This window comes from Uranotaenia lowii, chromosome 2 (genome assembly GCF_029784155.1).
Source record: "Uranotaenia lowii strain MFRU-FL chromosome 2, ASM2978415v1, whole genome shotgun sequence".
Classification (NCBI taxonomy): domain Eukaryota; kingdom Metazoa; phylum Arthropoda; class Insecta; order Diptera; family Culicidae; genus Uranotaenia; species Uranotaenia lowii.
Genome location: NC_073692.1, coordinates 263,945,148 through 263,969,312, shown reverse-complemented (window position 1 = coordinate 263,969,312; position 24,165 = coordinate 263,945,148). Strand labels below are relative to the sequence as shown.

General features: G+C 37.5%; 1 protein-coding gene across 12 annotated transcripts in view; it reads right to left on the bottom strand.

The window, feature by feature from the left end:
• Nucleotides 1–210: 210 nt before the first annotated feature.
• LOC129749178 (disco-interacting protein 2) overlaps nucleotides 211–24,165 on the bottom strand; it is a 194,074-nt gene continuing 170,119 nt past the window's right edge. Inside the window, exons 4-18 of one of the 12 annotated variants that reach the window (XM_055744091.1) lie at nucleotides 17,810–18,073; nucleotides 15,644–16,165; nucleotides 9,002–9,130; nucleotides 7,930–8,830; nucleotides 6,913–7,868; nucleotides 6,716–6,852; nucleotides 6,097–6,655; nucleotides 5,009–5,190; nucleotides 4,284–4,749; nucleotides 4,124–4,214; nucleotides 3,892–4,054; nucleotides 3,326–3,823; nucleotides 3,028–3,264; nucleotides 2,614–2,965; nucleotides 211–2,256 (exon numbers count right to left, since the gene is read on the bottom strand). In XM_055744091.1, coding sequence (XP_055600066.1) covers nucleotides 2,153–2,256; nucleotides 2,614–2,965; nucleotides 3,028–3,264; nucleotides 3,326–3,823; nucleotides 3,892–4,054; nucleotides 4,124–4,214; nucleotides 4,284–4,749; nucleotides 5,009–5,190; nucleotides 6,097–6,655; nucleotides 6,716–6,852; nucleotides 6,913–7,868; nucleotides 7,930–8,830; nucleotides 9,002–9,130; nucleotides 15,644–16,165; nucleotides 17,810–18,073 — 5,561 coding nt within the window. In that variant the 3' untranslated portion in view covers nucleotides 211–2,152. Of the gene's footprint in view, nucleotides 2,257–2,613; nucleotides 2,966–3,027; nucleotides 3,265–3,325; nucleotides 3,824–3,891; nucleotides 4,055–4,123; nucleotides 4,215–4,283; nucleotides 4,750–5,008; nucleotides 5,191–6,096; nucleotides 6,656–6,715; nucleotides 6,853–6,912; nucleotides 7,869–7,929; nucleotides 8,831–9,001; nucleotides 9,131–15,643; nucleotides 16,169–17,809; nucleotides 18,074–24,165 lie in introns of all 12 variants that reach the window. The other 11 variants (XM_055744092.1, XM_055744093.1, XM_055744094.1 and 8 more) reach the window with 11 other exon arrangements.

Genomic DNA, 24,165 nt, shown 5'->3' with positions numbered 1-24,165 from the left:
GGTGAATCTAACGGCTCTTTTCAGAGCCATGTTGGACGTGTTCTAGCACCTTACACCTCTTCCGGCCATGGTGTTATTTGAGCATTGTGCCGTCCTAGTACCAGTCATTTTCTTCTGGCTTTACCTGCCCAGCTACCGCCAGTCCGCTGATCCACCCTTGTGGGCATACATAAAGACATAGGGCTTTCGAAGAATATCAACAAATGGGAATTCTAAATACATACATATATTCACTAAATTAAATATGTACTTCAAACTATTTTATTCATTAGTTTGTCACTAAGAAAATACAATACCAGAAATTAATGAGCAGTACACCGCTTGTTCAGGGGTTTGAATTTTTTTTCTTGTTCAATGCGCTTCAACTTGCAAATGTAATAGTTTGTTCTTTTTCGTTTTACCTTTCCGAGTACTAGTGATTGCTGACGCAAAAACAACGATTATAAAGTACATACCACCATTCTAGTTGTTGTCTATTAATTTACGGTTTAATTTTGTGTTCGTTTAATATATCAGGTGTTCAAACTAACGGAATAACCACATTCTTTTTCGTTGGCCGTGGGGGTTTCATTTTCCATTCCATTATAATGATAGCAGAGATAAATTTTTACGCTTGAATCGATTTCGTACTCGATAATTATCAATTGTGTTTTTAATGTTTCAGTTTATGTATGTTTGCGAATAAGAGAGAAAGAGTTAAAAGTGGAATTTTATAAAAGGTGTAACTAATTAATTGTCTATTTTCTCACATGGTGACTCGGTTCTGGAATCGATAATGCGACTTACGCTCTACTGTAATAGAGTACATAATGTAAAAGCTTGAACTCATACACACCTTAGTAGTTATTTTTCAAGGTCGTCACTAATATGATTTGCACTGTACAAGAATTTCCATTTTTGATTAGTTTAGGAAATTTGAACATTGTTTCCTTACATTTCTGTGTTATCAGATTTTTCAGATGAAATTATAGTTGTGGCACTCAGATAGAGCCCTTTTGCTTTGTTTAGAAACCAAAAATGCACTATGCAATTTATACTTATTCCTGATGGAATAAAATAAAAAAAAGGAAAAAATACTGATATTTCTAGATGACGTAATTGCGCTGGTTAAATAAAAACCTCAAAATGTTTGATAAGTATATTTAAAACAGAGTGTTTTATGTGGTAGCTGTGCGATTCAAGGAACAGAGATCTGACAGACTATAATGGGGATGATGTTAAGAATATAATTAACATTAACAGGTAAAATTCACAACTAAAAGAAGATCAATATTTATACAAAGTAGAATGGAAGTCCATCCGGAATAATAAAACATACAAAACAAATCAAAATAGACTAGATTTTAACGTTAAAATTAACAATGTGTCGAAAAAAAAGTCAGCTGAAGTTATCGAATCAAACAAAGTATAGTTGTAAGGAAATACTGAAAGCACTTACGACATGTTCGGCTCCGAATTCAATCAAACTCGCTATATCTTCACAGCATTTAAATTTTCTTCTAATGGAGAATATAATTCTCACGTGTCACTAAGTAGACATGGCGAAGGGAATATTATCAACTAAGCTCGTTACAGCGACGACAATCACATAAATCACCAAATTACAATATTAAAATTACAAGTTTATCCAATTTCAATGAAAGTAGGTCATTTTTTAGTTCAAACAATTTACAGAAAATATTTATATATACAGTGCATTGCCTTCAGAACATCATTGCTGTCGAATTTCCCGGCATCGAGAAATAAAAAGTTTGCGTTCGTACGTAACAGTATGGATGTGTGGCATATCTGCGGAGCAGTTATCTACCAACTGAAACACAATCGTCGAGGTTTTGTGTTAATTTGACTTCAACACTTATGTTGAAACAACTGGGCACGTGCTTGCTTGTTATGCTGTGTGATGTGCGTTGGGTTTTCTTTTAAACAATTTGTATCAATTTGCCCTTCCTTCTGCTGGTCGATGTTATCCCAGTATTTGGCAATGATCTAATGTTTTGTATGATAGCCCTTATTTCGGTTTCCTCGAGGGCTTGATCAGCACTCGGAAATTTAGCGCTTACATGGCTAACAAATAAGAGGCACAGATCACACTCAACCGGCAGCTTCGCTTTTCCGTACACGTTTGTGCAGAGGAAATAATGTTATCATCTATTTACATGTTGTAGGCAACATAGATAGGATCAAGCTGGTCGGCCAGGAATCCATCCCTCAGGTGCATCCTCTGCTTCTCGCCTCTGCTGTTAATAGGAACCACGCCTGAAAGAAGAACGACAATCAAAAACTATGCAAGGTAATTTTTGGAACGTTTTGATAAGTCGATGGGCAAAACTGGTGGTCTCTGATGGGCAATGTCAGATCTTAGAAGTAGTGTTTTTGAGTTTCAAGTCAATACATAGTATTGGAACAGGTAATATGACATTCTATTTAGCTGTGTGAGCCGATCGTGAGAAAGATCGAATTGTTTCCACATTTAATGGTTTGCCACAAAAAGGACCAGCTGAAGCTCAAGGACATGAATCTTCCAAATAGGCTAGACTGTTTGCATATAGTCTGAACAATCCATCATAATAGAGAGTGGAAAATAAATTAGCTTTTTGTAAATGAAATCCTTACCGGGATCGACAACCACGACCACGCCAACGATCAGTTGGTGCTCCTCTAAGACCGTATTCGTCACAAGTGGTACCAAATCCAGAGCTTCCGATTCGTTGCCATCCAGTTCCACAACAACAACCAATAGATTCGTCCACGTGAAAACGGCACACTCGGCTATCTTCTTGTGGCATCGAAGCACGGAGTTTTCGATATCAATTGGATGATAGTACATGCCCCGCAGCGTAATAACTTCGTCCAATGCACCAACGATGTAGACGGCGTCATGCAGTTCCTGCTCATTCCCACTACTACCTCCAATAGTTGTATTGGCAGCGTTGGAACTTGTCGTAGAATTCAGCGTGTTTTGACCCTAGAATAAAAATAATCAGTAAGGTTAAAAGAAGGGCTCTTTGCTAAAAAAAACTTTATCACCTGTGAATGTATGGACTCGGTGTCGGAGTCCTTGCTGGCAATGCTTGGTGTAGTTTCGTCTAGAACAGAGCACGCTTGGGAGCATTCAGTTCGTCGAAGGAATCCTAAATAACCGGTTCGTGCCCATGGTTCGCTTGTATTGTAACCAGTGACTAATTTTGCAGTGAAATGATCGTTGTAATCTGTTTCGTCACCGTAAATCGTGAAATACCCGTTGGAATTATGAGGTGATTGAACCTGTAACAATTGAATGATATTTTCGAGACATGTTGCAGGAGATGAACATGACATATTTTACCCATATTTCTCCCAGGTGAGAATCGCCACATTGACCCTTGCTATCGGGATTAGCAATGATCACCTTGACTCCAGGTAGCAGTTTGCCGGATTCAACTAGACATAGCGAATTCGGTGCGCCACGTTCCACCAGTGCCACTCGATTGTTTCGCAGAGCACGCAAATCTACATAGACCTGAGCACTTTCGGCAGAGCTTGCTCCTTGCACGCATATGGCCGGATTCACACGACATCCGAAAGAAGTCGAAACGCATCGAGTGTTAAGCCCCAGCGCCTGGAACAGCTTGCAGAACTGTTGAGTTAGCTGGACTCGTGGGCGTTCTTCGGCCACGACAACGCACGTGCGGACACACCCTAGATTCACGTTACGCTGCTTTAGCATCTGAATCGAATTGCTTAGTGCTTTGGTGCATAACTCAATAACACCATATGAGCAGAACGTGTCACGTACTCGGTATTGCGATAACGTACTTAGCCACAAACTCGGGTTTGCTTCAACCTTTAAATTGGGAATGTGAAAAAATAATATCAGTAAGGTTTTTTAAGCGATTCTATGATCCTACAAACCTCGTACGGTGCTATCAGAATCGAATGGTGTCCACTGTAAACACTGATCAGTGTCCACATTGAGAAGCCTAAACCACAGTAAGGATCCAGACAGAGGGCTACATGACGACTAGGATACAATTCACATGCAAGTTTCAAACTAGCACACAAACTTGAAAGTGACCTACAAATAAAAAAAGGGATTAAGATTATTATAATGAAGATCATTAACCGTTATCCGTTGAACAGTTACCGATGCGAAATAATAACTCCGCTCAGACGACCACATGTGGATACGCTGAAATCAATATACGCCGTCGAATCCAGTGTACTGTTGGCTATCGCTGTTTGAAAAAAAAAACAAAAATTAAAAATTTTACAAAAGTATTTGCAACAATTTTTATTCCGCTTACCTGCTAGTTTACGCTTCGGATTGTCTTCAATGTCTAAGATAACAGGCCAGCTCTTCGGATCAATTGATGTAGCTGCTTCCCGAGATTTGAGCAGCTTTATGATACTTTGAATCGACAAGATGATTCCACTCTTGGACACATCCACAATCATCCGTACGGTGGGCAGAGTAGTTATGAGGTTCTGTGGGTGTGGTGGCCTTATCGTCACAGGAATCGCTCCAAGATAGAGGCAGCCGTAGAAGGCGCAAATCAAATCCAAACCCGGTGGGAAAATCAGTGCAACATGATCGCCAGGGTTGACTTTTCCGCGTTCCTGCAACAGTGCTGCAATCTTCTCGGCTCGCTTGTGCAGCTCGGAACAGGTCAAAGTCTTAGCAACCGCCCCCTTGGAGTTCAGCAGAGTGTAGAGGACATGATCCGGGGATGAATTTGCACGCCACCGCAACACGCCAGTTATTAGTTGATGCTGCGGAACATTAGCAAAAGGTTCGTTACTTGACATTCGTTGAAGTCACTTCGAGTAAAGGGAGCAGGAATCAGTCTTCTTGTTACAAGACTGTAAGACTCTTGAAGGATTTTACTCGTTTTGTATTTTTCTAGCTCAAACAAACTAAATTAAACATAGAAATGATTTTTTTAAACGGCATTTTTGAATGGTTCACTACAAATTTGTACAAAAACAATGCAGACCGAAAACGGGATTTTCTGATCTTAAAGGAGCTCACCTTGCGTTCGTTGTCGTCCGCCAGCCCAATGTCGCGTCCCTGAGCGGACGCCAGCCGGTTACCCTGCACCAGATTGCCAACCATGACCGAGGCGGGCCCCACCGAGGCATCTGTTCCGGTAGTATTTATAGAGGTGGACGACGATGGCGTAGTGCCAGAAATTTGAAGTTGTTGGATAGAACCTGAGTTTAGTTTTTTCGTTTCGGTTCGTACCGGTGTCGTTTAATTTTATTGTTTTTTTTTCCGATGGATGTTTTTGTTGTTAATTAATGTGTATGTGATGGAAGGGTCACAGTTATGGTGGATTGATTGTGGGTTATTTTTGGATAGTATTGCAATGAATTGGTGTGGATATGCGTGCGGTTGTGTGTATTGTCAGAGAGGGTGATTATTACGAGGTAAATGAAGATAGGGACAATGTTAATGTAAGTTTTTTATGTACAGCAGAAGGGATCCAGAACCAAACAGTTTTAGGGCGTTTTAGTAGTTTCGGAGGCGATTTATTTTTGAAATGGCGTTGGTGATGGTGATCGGGGTGTTATTCGGCCAATTCGATGATCAAGATGATGATGTGATGACAAAACCAGTTTGTTATCATTTTTTACGTTATTGCATCGAAACACACGCGTGTCGTTTTGCAGATTTTGATTTTTTTTAGTATTTGTGAGGAGCAGAGCAGCGTTTAAAGAAAATTAAGAGAGAAAACAATGATATTAATTTTGAGGAAATGAAATATTACGAAATTAATGCAAACAAATATCATGATATTCAGAATAGCCAATTCGATAAGAAAGTTAGATAAGTGCGTCTAAATAAATTAAAAAGCTTTCATTTTAGATCGATCGGAAACCAAGAGTTGTTAGTCAAACTGAATGAATAATTTTGGCACCAAACATTTGATACAAAGCAAAATGACATCAAATTTCAATAGAATCTCCCAAAATATTAACACAATTGGACTGAAGAGTGCTCTACTCTAACGGACAGAACTAAAAGCTGTTTTGAATGATTTTGGGTCAGAAAACCAAACTAAATTAAACACAGAGGAAGTGCAAGGTTGTAGTTGAGTAAGAGTGTAGTTCACATACCATGATGAAGTTCTCTCGGCTTTGGCAGATTAGTTACACAAGTATGGGGGCACATGAGTACATTGGCAGGATGCAAGGATCCTTCCAAGAATCTCCGTCTAGCTTCAGTCAAATGAATTCCTCCCAGTGGTGTTTTCGGCAAATGATTAGGTGGGACCAGAGCCAGGCAGTAAATTCCAACCTGATGGATGGAATCAACCGCTTGGAGAACTCTGGACATCCATTGGAATGATTCCTCTTCGGAGCAGTCCGGTCGTTGTTCTGCTATTACACAGACTCTCTCATCCCGTAAAACTCGTATGCTAAAGACAGCAATACGGCCACGATAAATGAATCGCATCGGTTCCACAGCCAGCACTGTGGCGATAATGTCATCAGCATTGTGCTTCCGACCAGTAACGGTCATCAAACCATCTCTTGAACCACACACGAACACTAGGCCACCCGGGCCTAAAAAGCCAAGCAATCCACTACGCACATACGATTCGTCACTGATTGGTTTGCCCGGGGTCTGTGGTTCACCTTCTTTGGCCGGAGGAGGTTCTGTAAGCGGTTGAACCTGTGCAAAAAGGAATGTTATAATGATTTATGATCTGTTACATATTTTATTTTTATTTACTTTGAAGGTTGCGTTTGTCATTCCGTCTAGTCCGTAGTAGGTTGTTCCAGTTGATCCCGAAGTGACGCATATTTCACCAACTTGATCTGTTTTGCAAAGCACTGGAGGGCCTTCTGCATTGACCACCACCATTGTTGCTGAAACAAAACAGAAATCATTATTTATTGAACTTGCCTTAATTGCCTTGGTGTACTTACCACTAGGCATAACTTGGCCACAATCTTGAAGCGTTAAAGAAGTCAATGAATCTTCACTGTCTACTCGTACAACTCCATGCGAAAGAGCTGCCATCGAGAGAACTCCACGACCGGTTGCAGACTGACTGTATCCACCTGCAGAACGGCCTGGACGCCTCAGTGACACGGTGAAAACTTCTGAACTACTGGCACATGGACAAATGGCATCCGCCCGCAGTCCTTTAGACTGGAATACGCTCAAGAATTGATCGCAGCTTGAGAGGGACCATGGATTAGCACCGTCTGCAACCAACAGCATTCTAAGTGATGACAACGAAATTTCCTTGTGGTCCTTGGTTGCCAGTAGACCCCAATGCAGATCTCGGCTCTTGACCAAACAGCATGAAGCACGGTATTTCGTGATAAGTTGCATCCATGACGATGGCTTCAGTTTCATCAAAGCGTACGGAATAAACAAAACGTGCATTCCATTCAAAACGGATGTTAGGACACTGTGCCATAGTCCAACTTCCCGCTTGAAGTCCAGAACACAAACAATAGTTTCGCCTTCCGTGTAATGGCAAGCCATTGTCAGCGCTCGGCAATGGTTGATCATGGACTGGCGTGTTACGGTAACACCCATGACGCTGCCTTCCTTGTCCGTGGTGTATTCTATGTACGCAATAGAATCTTCGCTGATCCGATTATTGTTGGTGTTAAAGTCTTTCGGGACCTTAGGCAAATGCTCCGTTACGAACCAGTGAAGCCTGGGCCAGCCTTTCAGTTTTGCCACTTCGCCGGTGGAAGATTTTGGCAAACCTTTCAAGCAGGCTTCTGAAGTCAATGCTACCTGGACACCGCAAGAGCTCAGCAGGAAACCGACCTGTTGCGGAGGCGAATCCGAACTAGACAGGGGCAACTCGATTGGCAATGGCACCAATCCGCGGAACATACAACCGTACCATGCCGTAAGGAAGCTGTAAAGGTGACAGTTTTAAGCCGAGTCATAATTGGTTTTAGAAAAAAAGTTTAACTTACCTGAGAGGATCACTGTTCGGGTAGACAAGGGCTACCCGATCTCCCGGCTTGAGCGAAATTTGTTCCGGACCTTTGCTGAATACCTTTGTCGACAAAGCGTAGGCGATCTTTTGTGCGCGGGACAGCAATTTGCCGTAGGTAAGTGTCGTGGTCATTTTACCATTAGGATCTAGAACAGTGGCCATAGGGGCCTTGAAAGAGCTGGTACCATACCTTTGCAAGGCTGCCTCGAGCGTTCTTGGCAGTCCCGAGGGTACGATAAGTTGTTCACCTTGTACGGGTGTCATGACGCTACCTTCTGGTTTGGGCGCATTGGGATCTTTGGGGTTCGCAGCTATTTCAAGTTCTATGTCATTGTCTTCATAAAACTCAGGCAACGGCCGTCGTTTGGGTCGCTTCAATGTGTTGAGCAATTGTTGGATTTTTGCGGATACTTTCCAGCGGCCAGCTGTACCCGTATCTCCGGGTTCTTGGTTTGAGAGGTTCACGTAACGAGTGACGCGATCTGCACCTCGTCTGGTATTGGCACTGAATTGTGTGATATCGGGTTCAGCGTACGCACGTGGGTGATATTCGGAAATATCGGTGATATCATAGCTGTTCTTCTGATTGTAGTAGGTTCTGTGAACAGCTGGCGGAGATCCCGCACTGGAGGTATCGGAGAGGGTTGCATGTTGAGTCGTTGTTTGGATCGGTATACTTTGAGGAGGCCGCCTTTCTACAGGCAAAGGTTGGTTTGGCTGTTTTTGAGAGTGATGGTGATCTCGGGATGAGGGGAGTTTCATCGGTTCCCGCCCAAGTATGTGATCCCTTGGGAGATTGTAGTTATCACGATCGGGTGTAGAGATCCTTCCGCCCAGAACTCCTTCCTCAGGAATGGATTCGTCTTCGGTACTGGAATCTATGAAACATAATCTTTTAGAACCAATTCTAGACTAATGTTTTGATCTATCGATCATTGAAACCTAAATAAAAGTCAAGAAGCATTTGGATTATGAGTGAGTTTTTCGATAATTTTTCTGTTCAAACAATACCGACGTGATAATCGAAAAATAATAGGTGTGCAATTTACCTGAGTCGTCATGATCGCGCTCGGGACTACGGTTAAGCACTGAGCTGCGCTTGGATGGCATTGGTAAGCTAGGTTTGGGGCGGTTTTTTAATGCAGCTAATGCTTGCTGTACAGCTTCCTGACGTACTTCTGTTGTGATTGTGGGTTGTGGTGGTAGTAGGTGGATTAGGTGTGATAGTAATTCGGATGGTTCCAAATCAAGTACAGCGCACGCGGTGAATGGCGTGAGGTAACGACGGTGACGATGAGTGTTTATGGGTGTAATGTTTTGCATGATAAATTTCGTGTTCGATGATGGACAGCCAAACACATACACACACGCGCACACAGTTCATGGCAACAATACAACGGACGACATAGTGTGTGTTTCATATTTTTTTGCGGTGAAGGATGAAACGGGAAACAAAACGGAAAATTAGAATCTATAGATATTACCTACTTATCACTCATTCAGTACGGGAAAAATTGCTGTATTCCATCACGTATGTCACTCATGAACATTCAAGTTACTTGTGAACGGAATGAAAGCTTAATGGTTTGAGACATTTCTGTATGACCAGCAATTTAAGAGATAAGATGTTTCATGATATACTGATTTCGGAAATAGTGTTATTTGTCTAATTAGGCCGGAAAAAATTGAAATCCTTCTTTTGTCATTTGAAGTTGAAACAATAAGAGGATCATAAAAAATAATAATTTTTTTAATAATATTAAAAAAATGGAATTACATTTTATTCCTAACATTTGATAAATTTTCTCGAATACAAAAATTGATACAATTCCCATCTTCTACAGTTTGATTTGTGCTTTTTCACCTGTTTGAACTGTCGAAAAATGTATCAAGTTTTGCAGCAGAATACCTTAATCATTATTTATTCTCCCCTTCGAGTTTTTTTTAAAGAAAAATCGAAGAGGGGTGACAAAAAAAGAATTTGATATTTGTTCCGGCCGTTATCGAGTATTGTTGTGTTTTAGTCTGTTTCAGTTCATGCGAAATTGTATAAGACCATGAGTGCCCTTTAAGAACGTTAACTCTTTTTTAATCCGTTGTGTGTTATAATTTAATCGCTACAAGCTTAAACAAACAAAAATGAGGATAACTAAAAAAATATATTTTTTTAATTTGAAGAAATGAATAAATGTTAACAAACGAGTGAGCTACAGATATATTTGATTGAAGCTATTTAAGTTAGGCTACAATAGTAACTAAAATTAACATGCAGACGTATGTATCCATAAGATATGCCCGAACAACTGATCTGTGCAATGTTTCAGCTCAATCGGACTTGATATAGGGGTGGCTAGCGCTCCAAGTTTGGATTTTTTCAACCTCAAAAATCACCAAAAGAGGTACTAGAAAGTCGATTTTTGGTCGAAATTGTTTTTTTTAGATTTGACACCAGATCTCGACATTACATGCATTTCGAATTCATTTGGCATCAACATTAAAATTTCGTTTTTTTCGATTTCCTTTGGCTCCTTCTTAGGTGATTTTCGAGAATCAAGGAACCGAAACTTTGAGAGCTTTGAGGCACCCCTAAATCAAGTTCGATTGAATTGAAATTTTGCGAAGATCAGTTTTTGAGTAAATTAACAAAATGTATATGGTCGGTCTTCAGAATTCGAACCTGGATTTTGTTTTCCATACATCCATTGCCACCCTAATATACAAAGTGTCGGCTGGTTTAGTGTTAATTAACTTTTCATCCGGATGAGTGTTTTAATAAGAAAGCTAAACTAGATCGCTTCCAAAGCTGCCGAATAATGAAGGTGCTTGCTTTGTAGGGTGTATCAAATTTACACTGTTTTTCGCATCTCGCCCATAGTCTAAAAAGTTTCCTTTGAGATCAAAACCAACGCAACGTATGATTTTTTTTCCAATTTAAAAATACCATTAAGGTATCTATGCCAGGTTTGGTTTGAAGTTTTGAAGGAAAAATGCTTCTTTGTTTGGAACAAATTTCCTTTTTTTGGGTTTTCTTGAATATTTTTTTTCCACACAATACAAATGAAATTTCAATAAATAAAGCTTTTCGGAAAAGTTCTTTGGCGACAACTTGGCTCGAAATCGCAAAGCGATTGGAATAGGAATAGAGATGAGATGAGAACATCAGAAGAATCTAGCAACACTGGTTTTTATAGGGTTGCCAGAATTTCAAGGTTACCGGATGCACCGGTTTTGAATTATCATTTAACTTCATTTGTTTAAGAAACGAAAATAACTTATTGCTTTGGGTACAAAGGTTGATTTGAAAGAGAAAGACTTAGAAAACCTAAAGTGTTTGGTAGAATACGTCGTTTTACAAATTGAACAAATTTAAATTGAGAAATTCATAAACCCCATAACGGAAGTCCCAAATTGACCTAGTCATAGTCAAAGATTTGAGCTCCTAATTTAGAAGGTGTCGGAAACCTCTGACAAGATACACTTCTTTGAGTAAAGCCTGCACGGTAAGAAATGCTCAAATCACATAAAAAAATCTGATTTGTACAATTTATTGTTAGGTTTTTTCCTACTTTGCACTGCAAAAGTTATTAGCAGTTGCATATTTGTGAACGGCACCCGGGAAATAATAAAAGGTAAAATTTACCGCGATAAACAGGTGAATTCTTGTGAAATCCAAAAAGGTAACTCTTACCTCACCGAGGTGAAACTTACTTCACAACGAGGCAAATAAATTTCTTTTTTTTTGGCTTTTGTCAGACATTTTCTGACTGATTTGTGGGAGGAAAAGATATTGTTCTCATGAATCGTTCAAAATTCTATAGAAATCGCAGTTTTTGATTCATGCCTGAAATATTGTACCTCGCGTAACTTTTGATCCCATCGCTAGAACTTTTCAAAAACTTCAGACATGCTACTTTTATATTTCTACAATCACTCTGCAAATTTCAATTAAAAGCGTAACGTAGTTTCTGAGATATTGGAATTTGAATGATAAAAGTCCAAACAAACTTTAGAAATCTCAAATTATGTGATATAATAGTTTGAATGTTGATCTATCTTAAGCAAGAAATTTGATCAACAAATATTATCAGAGTAAAAAGTTATGGAAGTTCAAAGTAGTAGTGACAGTGCGCGTACTTCCAATTTCTATACAATAATGAACGGTATTGTATCTACAGATTTGCCTACTGAGCAAAGAAGTGTTTTCCTCATCATTCCGGAACAGCCAATATTATCCCCCGGCTGGCCGGATGAGTCGAACGGAGAAGGGACAGAATGTCTTGATTGTAGGAAGATTCAGCAGCCAGAGGCAGCGTTGATGTTCGAGAGGATGCAAAATTGTTTTAATCCGACAAAACGGAACATTTAAGAAAAAAAACGGAGTTCACCGAGCCGGATCGTCGGAAGGAAAAATTATTGATACATACACACAAAACTTTCGAGGCTCCACTTAGCAAAAATTAGCTGTTACTTTTCGTTAGCAAAAAAATTTTTTTACTAATGAGTTAGCACTTTCTAATTTCTGCTTTAAATTTGCTCAAATTGAGTAAAAACAACCCATTTGCTACTGAATTTAGTATTTATGGTAGCATGGACTCGAACCGCGGTCGTATTTTGCTTTATTTCAGCAGATGTCAGATCAGCGCGCAGCTGACCAAAACAAAAAAGAAAAAGAAGTTTTGCGCAGTTTGTGTGGTGTACGAGTTGCAAAATTGGGAATCTGTGCTTCTGGTGCGACGTTTTTAGTTTTGTTTGCGAAATTGTAAACGAGGTAAGTGATTATCTTATCAGTAACCGGAACAAGGAAAACTGTTCGCAGTGCTCAGTGCGATTAAATTGACTGGCTCCTGAACAGCTGAGCCGAAACAGCGGAAAAACTGTTAGCAGTGCTCCTTTCGAGGAACGGACTCCAATTTTCGTTTAGAAAAATGAATTTTGTAAAGGCCCGTAAACAGGAGCAGGAGGGATTCGGAACTCGAAAGGAGTACAGCGAACGCTGTTCCAGAAGGCAGCTAATTGAAAACATAGTTCCGGAGGGATCTCTGCAATATTTTTTCACTGTTCCAGACCAGCTGTTTCAGAAATAAAAAAATAATTTGAAAGAACCACAAAGTTTTTATTAGTCTTTTTCAGAACTTTGATTCGGATGACCAGATTATGGATGTCAACAAATTAAAAAAAAAATTCGCATTCACTTTAGCAGGTATCAGGTAAAGTAAATAACAAATTTCTTTTTGAATTGGATGTTAGCAATAGTTTTCGTTGTTTTAGAAGAAACAGGCGGCCCCATGGATTCATTCGTGCGGACGACGAATACGGGTGGACAGCGAGGCAATCAGTTTGAGCAGAAATTTTTCAAGTTAACAGCAATGGTAAGTATTTATAATTTTATAATAATTTAGAATCTTATGTAAGAGATCCTTAAAGTTTCATACGTTTTGAAAATAACCAAAATACTTTGATTGTCTCATTGAGGGCAATGCTGATATTATTTCTAATTTGTTACAAGCATTTTGCTTAACTCTAAGAAAGAGTGATGTTTAAAAACAACATTAACTAAAATACTCATGGTATTTTTAAAATAATATTTTAATGTGAGACAATGAAGAAAATTTGTTGATATTTTTTTAAGAAAAGTTGCTGTTTTTTCTTGAGATTTGGAAATTCTTACAATTTTCTTAATCTGAATCAATCACAATTTTTTTCAATTTGATAATAAAGATTTTAACACCAGGATGTCATTCATCAATCACCAACATCTTCCAGCTTCTAATAAACAATGTTAGGAAAAAATGTCGAATCGTATTGAAATGAATCAACAATTTCAAAAATATATTTGAACTTTAATGGTTCATTATTATTTTTATGATTAGAAATAAATTATAGGGGAGAGTGGGGTATCGTGGGCCATGGGGAAACGTGGGCCACTTTTAATATCTCAGATGTGTGTTGAGATAAAATTCTCAAATCAACTGTCATCGTCGTCGCTTTGCGTGAGCATATATTCCTATATGTTGTTGACTGAAATACGCATCATATGCTTCTTTTATTAATCAAGCTAAAAAAAGTTAGAAAAATTTACTCTCATAATTAAAAAAACACCCGCTAATTTCATCGATGGGGAACCTAAAGTGCATTACAAAAATATGCTAATACGCTTATGATCTTAGTTTTGTCATGATCTTTCACGTGGAAAAGGAATTTTTGATGAAACATCAATAAGTCACACAAATGCAACCAATTTGCAAATCATAGCTTGTGGGGAATCGTGGGCCACACATCTTGAATCACCTATATTTTTATGTTTTTATACACATTCAGAACTTAAAATACGTTTTACCTATCTGTAAAGTTTTCTTATGCCAAATGAAGAGTTATGAAAAATATTTTGTCCATCCTATATAAGGAATTTTGCCAAAACGTTCGCGAGCCAGGTTTTGGAATCTAGGCGATCATACACAGCTCTCTTTTTTATTTCATCATCTGAAATTGCTTTAAAATAACGAAATGAATTAGGAAATCACAGTTTTGGGTCAACTCATAAACTTTGCATGTTATTTGGTCAATTTGGGTTTGATGGCTCACGATTCCCACCATTTTTCAAAATCCAAAAAATATTGCTTTTTTTTAAACAGTCAGAATTTGGGGAAAATAACTTAATAAATTTTTTAAAAAAATACCTTATGATACCTTAAAAATGTAGAAAACCAAACCATTTTTTATTTTAATTTTATCTTTTATAATAAAGAAGTTATGGAACAACGAAAAAAAGTGGCCCATGATTCCCCACTCTCCCATATTATTTCACTCAATCAATAATTGTAATATTAATTTAAAAAAATGTCATGCAAACGTAAGTTGGTGTATGATTTTAGTTTCCATTAATCTGTTTATATTAGTGTTGTCGAAAAATCCTTGCACCCTTCTGAATCTAAGCGTCTTGATCACATTAAATGTGTTGTCAGTGTTGATGAATTGATTTTTTTCATTTTTGATATGAAAAATAATTGTAATTTTTCAGCAAAGCTTTCAATTTGTGTCTTTGTTTCATTTAATTTAATGACTAATCAGAACAGTGAAAAACCCCTTTTGAATGGGAAATCGGTAGAATGTACCTTTTTGCTCAGTGAATCCCAAAATGGTAAAATTTACTTTTTTTTCTAGGTGAAAAGAAAAACGGTACAATTCACCTTTTTGCAAGATGAATAAAAAAAGGTAAAATTTACCTCGAAAGAGGGGTGGAAAAACTACCCAAGTTACTCGGTAAAATTTACCTTTTTATTATTTTCCGTGCAGTGTTGCTAGATTTTCTTGATGGAAAAATACTGTACACTATTTGAGATGTGATAATTTTTTCTACCTTTTCCAATCGCTTTGCGGTCTTGGGCATAGTTGTATCCAGAGAGAAATTCACATTGTATGAAAAAAATTAAATAACAGAAAGGTGAGGTCAGTTCAGTCGTTACCTGTTATTCGTGTAAGACGAGACATTGAATAACAATGTTTATACACTTGAAAAAAGTACGGGTTAATGTTCAATGTAAACTATAATAAATTAGTAGAATATATGTAAATGTTAGTAGAACAATAGTAGAAGAAAGGGTAATCCAACCAAGAGTGTTTAGAACACGAAGAAAGACCTTGAAATGTGCATTGTTGCAAAAATTTGATTGAAAGAAAAAAAAAAGTTTTACCACTGGTGTAACGACTCTCGTGTCGCCCGATTCTTCTATTATTTCTACTATTACTAGCGGGCTCTTGGTTATTATTACTTGTTCGATCGAAGTTCGTCTCTAGCGGTGGGGGCGGCGGCTGTTGATTCATAATACCAGCCGCCGCGGCCGCCTGTGGCAACGGCTGTTGTCTTAAATACTGTTGTTGGTGATGAGGATGGTTGTGCGGTTTCTGACGCATTATCACAGGGTTGTCGATTATTTGAGCCGTCCGTTCCGCCACCGGTATGCCAGATTTAGAGGGTGATTTCGCGAGGGCGGCTGCAGCGGCAACAATGGCCGGCGAATGCAGCGCCATATTGCTGAAGCTGGTACCGAGCGATGCTGGTCCATCTTTTCGATGATGTTCGGCGGAAGACCCGGAACCGGATGAAGTAGTCGTTGACTGATAGTGACCTGGCCGAGCCTGTTGCGTGGACTGGATTTCGACTGGATGTTGGTGTTGTTGGTGAAGATGATGATACACATCGGGCCGTCCAGCGGCTGCTGGTTTTTTCCGATTGAGTACGAAGGAGTGCATCAGTTTTTGAAAGTGGTGCGAACATACCGAGAGTTCGAAAATAATTCCAATTTGTGCAGTGATGTGTAATAAAAGACAGCAGATGGATGTCCAGGGTACAGAATGAAGCACAATAACAAACATTGCAGATAGCATGCAAAAAGAGAAAACAAATTAAAATAAACAAATCAAACGAATATGTAAAGAAGTGTACATATAAAACAAAGATTCAACATATTTTTTAATAAAAGAAAAACGCTGCTGATGATACATCCAGTTAAATTATGTCACTGACCCCATGCTTAAAATTAGGTAGTTTTATGCCCACCAAATAATGAGTTTTATGATACATTAGACTGAGTCGATTTGGTTAATTTTTTAATTTCTCAAACCCTGGAGTCTAAAAACTTTGTTTTGGTCCAAAACTCATGCATGATTTTTTGCAGAATTTTAACGTTTACACGATTAAATTTGAACTTTTATTTATTTATTAAATAAATTTAATTTAAATATTTTGTACTGAAAAAAACCACATTATTTAGGGTTTTTCCGCTGAACAACTTTGTCGAAGACCGTAACTTCGTATCTTATTAGGCAAAAAAGTTGTAAGCTGTTTAACAGGTGTATGTCTTTTGACATTGACAAAGAATTAATTCAATTGACATCCCTGCTGGTGCCTCGCGAAGTATTGCATGTAAAGAAGGCTCATGAAATACCCCGCTAGGCACCCAGCAGTGATGTCAATCGAATTTATTGTTTTTCAATGCAAAAAGACATGCACCCATTCAAAACCTAATAACTTTTTCGTCTAATAAGATACGAAGTTACGGTCTTCGACAAAGTTGCAGCCATTAGCAGGCTCGGTTACACAAAAGAAACCAAAAAAAAGTTGATTTTTCAGAATAAAATGTTAAATTTTCCCATACAAGCCCAAAAGCTCAACTTTACTCAAGTAAACGTTACTTGAAAAATCTGCAAAAAATCATGGATGAGTTTTGAACCAAAACGATGCTTTTTAGACCCCAGGGTTTGATAAATTCAAGAATTACCCCGAATTGACATAATCTAATAATACATATATGTATGTACATTTAATCAGCGCCTTTAAATCTGAATTTACGACTTCTGGTTGAGCAATGTTTTGTTTACGACATCCTAATAATATCAATATCCCGTTTTCTATGCGTTTAGAAAATATCCAAGCCGAAACGTCTACGAACAAAATCCATTTATTATTTTGGGACAACGGAAAAGGCAACGAATCTACCAACTATAACGAAATGGAAGCAGGCAGAAATACGCACAATAACAAATCAAGAGCCAAAACAAAAAGAAAATATGATCGACAATTCGGCCCACAAACAGCGGACCGCCTTGTGCTCAAGTCACTAGTAAGTAGGTTTTTAACGGTTAAAAGGTAGCGTTCTCAAAAATGTATGATCTGTAAGTAGCCTGGTAATAGTTAGCGTTTACGCGGGTTTCGATTGACCGGACTTGCAGTGATACAAGGCTACGTATCAAGAAATGTGATGATCGTTCAATCTCTAAAAGGGCAACTCATGGGGTTGTTTAATTTTTGGTTTTTGGACTCATTTCGTTCCGTTAATCGACGCTGCTTGCTAGCTAACCTGAATGGTATCTTTTCTCATTGTGCGTGACCTTGCGTTGGGTGCTACGCCTGGTGCGGTTCTGTTGGATCTGCTGCTGGTGGTGATGGCCACTACTGGAGCGATCGTTATGATCTCTACTTCCGCCGCCACCACCACCTCCTCCTCCACCTCCACCACTTCCGGAAGAGGCGAAAATGTTCTGCTTTTGCTGGGATGAAGGATGGTGCAGGTGTGATTGGATGTCATTTACATAACCGGGATTATTTCCTCCACCACCGCCACCTTTGGGGCATGGGCATGGCAAGCATGGGACGATAACCACAAGCAAGAGATACAGATTATCACAACAATTTACACATTATATTTATGATAGAACATTAATACAATGGACAAATATGACATAGACTCAATAATTAAAAAGGTTTTTTTTAGTTTTTATACATTCTGCAGCCTTATTTTTTAATCATAAATCAAGTATTTTTGTTGGAGCACTTTGCTTGGGAATTTTTTTTTTTAACTGTATCACTTTGGGCCTTTCCCATGTTTTTCCCGTTTTTCTGGATTTTACTGATTACACTAGTTTACAGCATATTTGAACTCAGTAAACTGAAGGTCATTTCCAATGTGAAATCGGGCGCTGAATCCGAAAATGAAATTCAAAAGAAATCTCAGTAGAACCGTTTTTGAGTTATGCTCCAAATGTGAAATTTCGACTGCGGTTCGTTAAATTATTAAAAACTGCAAAAATTACAGTTATGGTAAAGTAGCCATAACTTCTTCAATTTTCAACCGATTTTGATAAACAACCACTTGAAATCTTTGTTTTGAATTGACATTTAAGCGCAAAAGCAAATCAGATTTTTAAAATGCTACCATCGAGTCTAAAACTTTCGTTGAAACAAAATTTTCTCTGAATTTTTTTATAATTTGTTTTCTCATAAAGTCACTAACACCAACAATACTGTTGGTCAAACCCAAAAACAATGTTCAGATGATCGATAGAAAATTTATGCACCTTCAATATGCAAAAGAGAGATTTCAAATTACTGTTATGCCGTCTGAGATATTTTAATCTAAGTACCAGAACTTTTTTAATTTTTTCGAAATTTCAAATTTGGAGCATAACTCAAAAACGGTTCTACTGAGATTTTTTTGAATTTCATTTTCGGATTCAGCGCCCGATTTTACATTAAAAATGTTGGTCAGATAATCAAGTTCACGATTTTTTTAAAATTTTGTAAACTAGTGTTATTAATTTGATTCCGCAGTTTAGGCAGTGATGCGTATTATGAGAGCGAAAACTAAATTTCTAAATAAATAGATAGCTTAAAACGTAGAAGAAAAAAAATAGCAAAATTAGAGTAAAAGCGTAAAAGCTAACAGTTGAGTCGCCGTGACTATTTCGCTTTCCCCTCATACTAACATAGAATAATTGGGGCTTATTCTGCAATTCGAGTGACGTGACTCACGAAATTTCGATACTTCCTCTCGACACCAGAAAATGTTACAGGAAAGAAATTTGAGTATCGATGAGCTCTGAACACTGATAGCAGCTCATCTGAACGAAAATTTCCAGGCTAGAGAGGCTATTTAAGCCATAGAAAATATATGAAATTTCCTAAGTCACGTGACTCGAGTCGAAGAATAAGTCAGTGCATCTATGTTAGTATGAGGAGAGTTAGTAGTAGTCGCGGCGACTTAACTGTTAGCTGTTACTCTAATTTTGCTATTTTTCCTTCTACGCCAACAATTAATTTATTCAGATTTTAAGCCTGACGTTTCATATTGGTCCCAATTTACCGAATAACCTATGTAGATTTTGTAGTTAAACCAAGAAACAATACATACTGACACGTTAAAATATGTATATTGGAACCGTAAGGCACAGTAAGCAATCGTCATTTACATAACAGCTCAACTTGCTCAACCTTCCAAAATTTGAATTAAGAAAACTAGTTCATTGAATAATGAGATACAGCGAAGCAAAGCCGAAATCGGATGTCTATTTTTTTAAGTAAAAAATTATAATTAATTAGATAAGTTAACCACCGTTAATTAAAGTAAAGGACGAGCTATACGTCCGGAGTAAAGCTTAGTTCTTTTAGAAATGGGACAGTTACGAATGCGTGTATCTCGAAAACCATTCGTTTGATCTAAATACTTTCTATGGAGGAAATGAAGGTAATCTTATGATAATTCATGAAAAAATTTGAAAAAAAATATTTATCTTTTTTTGTAAGAAAAAAATGTACTTTATTCTTGGTACCTCCCATCGGCTGGCGCACACTTTTTTCATTCATGATATTGATCAGTTTTTCAAACTTATACTTCGCCTTATCTGAATTTTAGATTGCTACAACCTTCTCCTTTAATTTCTGCTACTTTTCGGTTGAATACTTCTCTTTTAAAAGAAACTGAGGGCAATTTAGTGATAAAGCTGTTTCGAAATAAACAAAACTTGATTATTTTTAGCAACTTTAAAGCGTTTTTAATGCAAATTCCGCTGGCAAAATCTGACAATAACGAAGTGAAACCATCATTAGATTGAAGTTCAAGTATAATTGGTTAGTATAGATCGGAGGTTGTGAAGTGTACATACAAGATTACTCTTTTTAGGCTTTAAAAAACAGCGAAAAGCAAAGTTTTCGTTTTGAAAATTGTTGTTTTTTTTTTTCACAGGAGCAGAATTTGGGCAAATTATTTTATTTTATACAAAACAACTAGCAAATACATTCTTTGATATGCTCGGGACCTTGCCACGAGCAGACATGGTATAGGATTCAAATGCTGTAATTTGTTGTAAATAGGGTATTTCATAAGTTTTGTCGTTAATCAAACATCATCTTTCCCATTGTCTCTGTGCTGGCTGTACAGCTTACGAGTTCTGGAAGTAGCAAAAAATTATTTTTTGAGGTTGGGTTTGATTGACTCATAACAAGGCAACACTTTCAGCTTATCGGAGAAATTTTTTTTGGACATTTCAGCGATCCACCCTTAGTTTTTCGCTTATTCCAAATTAAAAATGCTGGTATGAGACTTGACTTTCCAGATGACCCTTAATCATAGTTGTTGATCATGTTTTTCACCTCAATGCTTGATTTGAACTTTGTGGACATTTTTGACAGTGTTTGCATACTTTTCCACCACTCACACACATTAATTCTTTGAATAGTCAACGGTTTTGTCAGCCATCAATTCGATTATGATGGATTTTGAAGGAAAGTGTGCAAAATTATTTTTTCCATTTTTTCTTGCATCGTAAATATCTCAAAAACGCGTAAATTTAAAATTTTGAAAAAAATAGGTCGGATAGTACTTTTCACAGGCAGCAAAATGCTGTCAAAATTTTGAATGTCCGATTACTAGTTAACGAGCTATAAGCAAAAGAAAGTGTCCCATTTCTAAAAGAACTAAGCTTTATACGTGTTCACCACATGTAGACTTCGGACCAACCAGATTTCATTGTATAGGTTAAGGTAGTGCCACCTCTATCCCGGTACTACTTTCTCCTAAATAATGAAATGTTGCGGGGTAAAGTATGGTGTACGTTAATAAGTTTTCCTCGCAAAAATGCTCTTTCGCTCTGTTCAACATCTGTCAATTTTCTTCTCACTTTTCTATCCATCTTCATCAAATTCATTTCTGATATTCTTTCTCCAAGAATATATATTTCACCGATATGCCGAAAAATAATTTACAAAAAGTAAAAAACTATTTCTACTGAAAGATCCGAGTGAGCGATCAACACTTTCATTGGACCCTTGCGTCTCGGTGGATAGATGTATTCTTGATCAGCAAAATACAGCAATTCAATCGAGAATTGTAGCCATTGAAAAAAAAAAGATTTTTAGAGCTTCTTTCCATTCTCTCGAACCAACTACAGACAACCTCGTGAAACATATCGACATAATTTTAAATTATTGAGAAACAAAAAGAAATCCCCAACACAATGAATCCAATATCATCAAAATCTATCAACATTTGCGGCCAGAGGAATTCCAACCAATTACAGGACAAAAATCTCCGAAACGGATACATATACATACAGTGAGCGAAATAAGAATAGTACCATTATGTGTTATGCTTGTTAAAATATGAATGGTTGAAAATCGTCAAAATCTTCTTCTACCATTTGCTTTAAATTGTTCAATGGATAAATCAAGCATGAGTTAACTCTTTTTGGACGAAGTAATTTGCGTTGAGGACCAAAACTATGAAAACAGGATGCAAAATAAGAATAGTACCACAACCTATTTAACCCTCATCCGCATCAGATATCATTACCCTAATCAGCACTAGGAGTGTCAATTTGACACTACAAGCTATAATCGTTATAACTTTTGGCGTGTTGAACCGATCTAACCAAAACTTATATCAATAGAAACCTTGTAATGTCAGTAAAATATGTTTAGAACATTATATATAGCTAAAGGTGGCTAAAGCTTCTAGTTTTTTCGTTATTCAGCATGAAAGAAAAAAAAACCGAAAAAACATGCCTCAGGAAAACTGCTGTAGTTCATATATTACACGTCCAAAAAAATATTTGTCTTATGCATATGAAAGCTGAAGTTAATGTCTACATCATGAAGCCAAGAAATATTTTTTTAAATTTTTTTAATGAAATTGCGCAAAAAGTTCAAAAAAGTGGTCTGAAAAACCTATTTTTCATTCGATTGCTTGTAAATACTGTTTGAGCGATGTCGGTTCAGTATGTCCTTCAGAATTTTAAGAAGACTAACTCCCTGGACTACTCGTATAAGCTGATGGTTGGTTTGATCGTACTTTCGGGTCAGAACCAAACAATCATAGTTATATTCCTGTGGACGCGTAATATGACTGATAAATCTATTTATTTTTCTTCGTGAATGAATGTCAAGTTTCCGGTGCCATTTGCACTGAAAGCACCCCATACAATTACTTTGCCACCACCGCACTGTGGTCCAAAAGGGCTAAAAGTGGAACTTTTTTCGTAGCGCCTCTGTCTTTTATCTTATCTCTTAAGTGTTTTCAGAACATTTGCTTCTTCAAACATGTTTCATAACTTGAAAGCATCAAAAGTTAGTCAAAGTCAACTATAAAAAAAATTGAAAATTCAAACTTTTTTAATTCAATAGATAGAGCTTCACTTTATACTACAAAGTTGTAGAATACGTAAAAATATAAAACTTTGTTGAATACATCAAAACTCTATATCTTATCAGAGCAGAGTTATAAAGGTTTTACTTAGAAAGTTATTTAAAAGTTAGTTTTTTAAGCTTAACTATAGTTAAATGAGAATTTACATGAATAAGATGTTCTGAACATTGGTTGGGGTATTCAAATCACACATTTTGCACAAGATTTCAACATTCTACGACGTTTCCTAGCCAACTTATTGCAACTTTAATTTTTATTTTTACTCAACTTCACGAGCTTTTAGTGCAAAAACGTGCAAGTGAATATTTAAAACTAATGAACCACATTGAAGCTTGAACTAAGTGCAACAAATTGGTGTAGTTTTCATTTGTCTTCACGCGCTTATATTTGAACACAACAAGCGTATATTTGATGAGTTTTACGTGTTTCCATACAAAATTTATTTTCAACCACCCTCTGCCTTCGTTTTACGTAAAATCTGCGTAGCCTGGAAATCAATTTTTCCATTTTTTGTATGGAAACACGTAAAAATAGTCAGAACCAAAGACAAGCTAGTATCACCAACTATGGAAACCGTCTATACGTCTGCGAATCTATATTCAAGTATCCAAGGAAGGAGTTGTGTTAGTTTGTGAAAGGTAGAGATCAGGATCCATTTTGGTAAATGGTGCGATCATGATTTTCCTACACCTCCTATGCTCCTAGACATTTCCTAAGGAAACTCCTATACCTATGAGTCATTTGATAAATGTCCAATGAAAATGGATCGCTTTTTATTATTCTTTGCAGATATAAACGGCTTCTTACGAGCAACACAACCTCGATATTTTTCTCATGTAGTATGTTCCGTACCGTTTGAGGATTAACCTGTATATTTTCAAAATTCTTCAGGCTGTCAGCTAGTTTCGGGGCACTGATTTTAGGATTCTGACTGATTTCCCTGAAAATGATGCGATGGTGACGAACCGTAAGCTTCAGTTTGCAGCCTCTTCCTGGAGTAGTCTCCAGGGAGTTAGTCTTCTTAAAGTTTTGAAGGACATACTGAACCGACGATCATGGCCGTTTTACTAAACCTGCAATTTTGGACAAGCTTTTACCGCCATTCTTCAGGTCAACAATCAGTTTCCGGATGTCAACGGGTATTTTTTTGACAGACATTTTCCTGTTAATTTTTGTGGATTTAATTAACAGGAAAATGTCTGCTTCTCATAAAAAAATACCCGTTGACATCCGGAAAC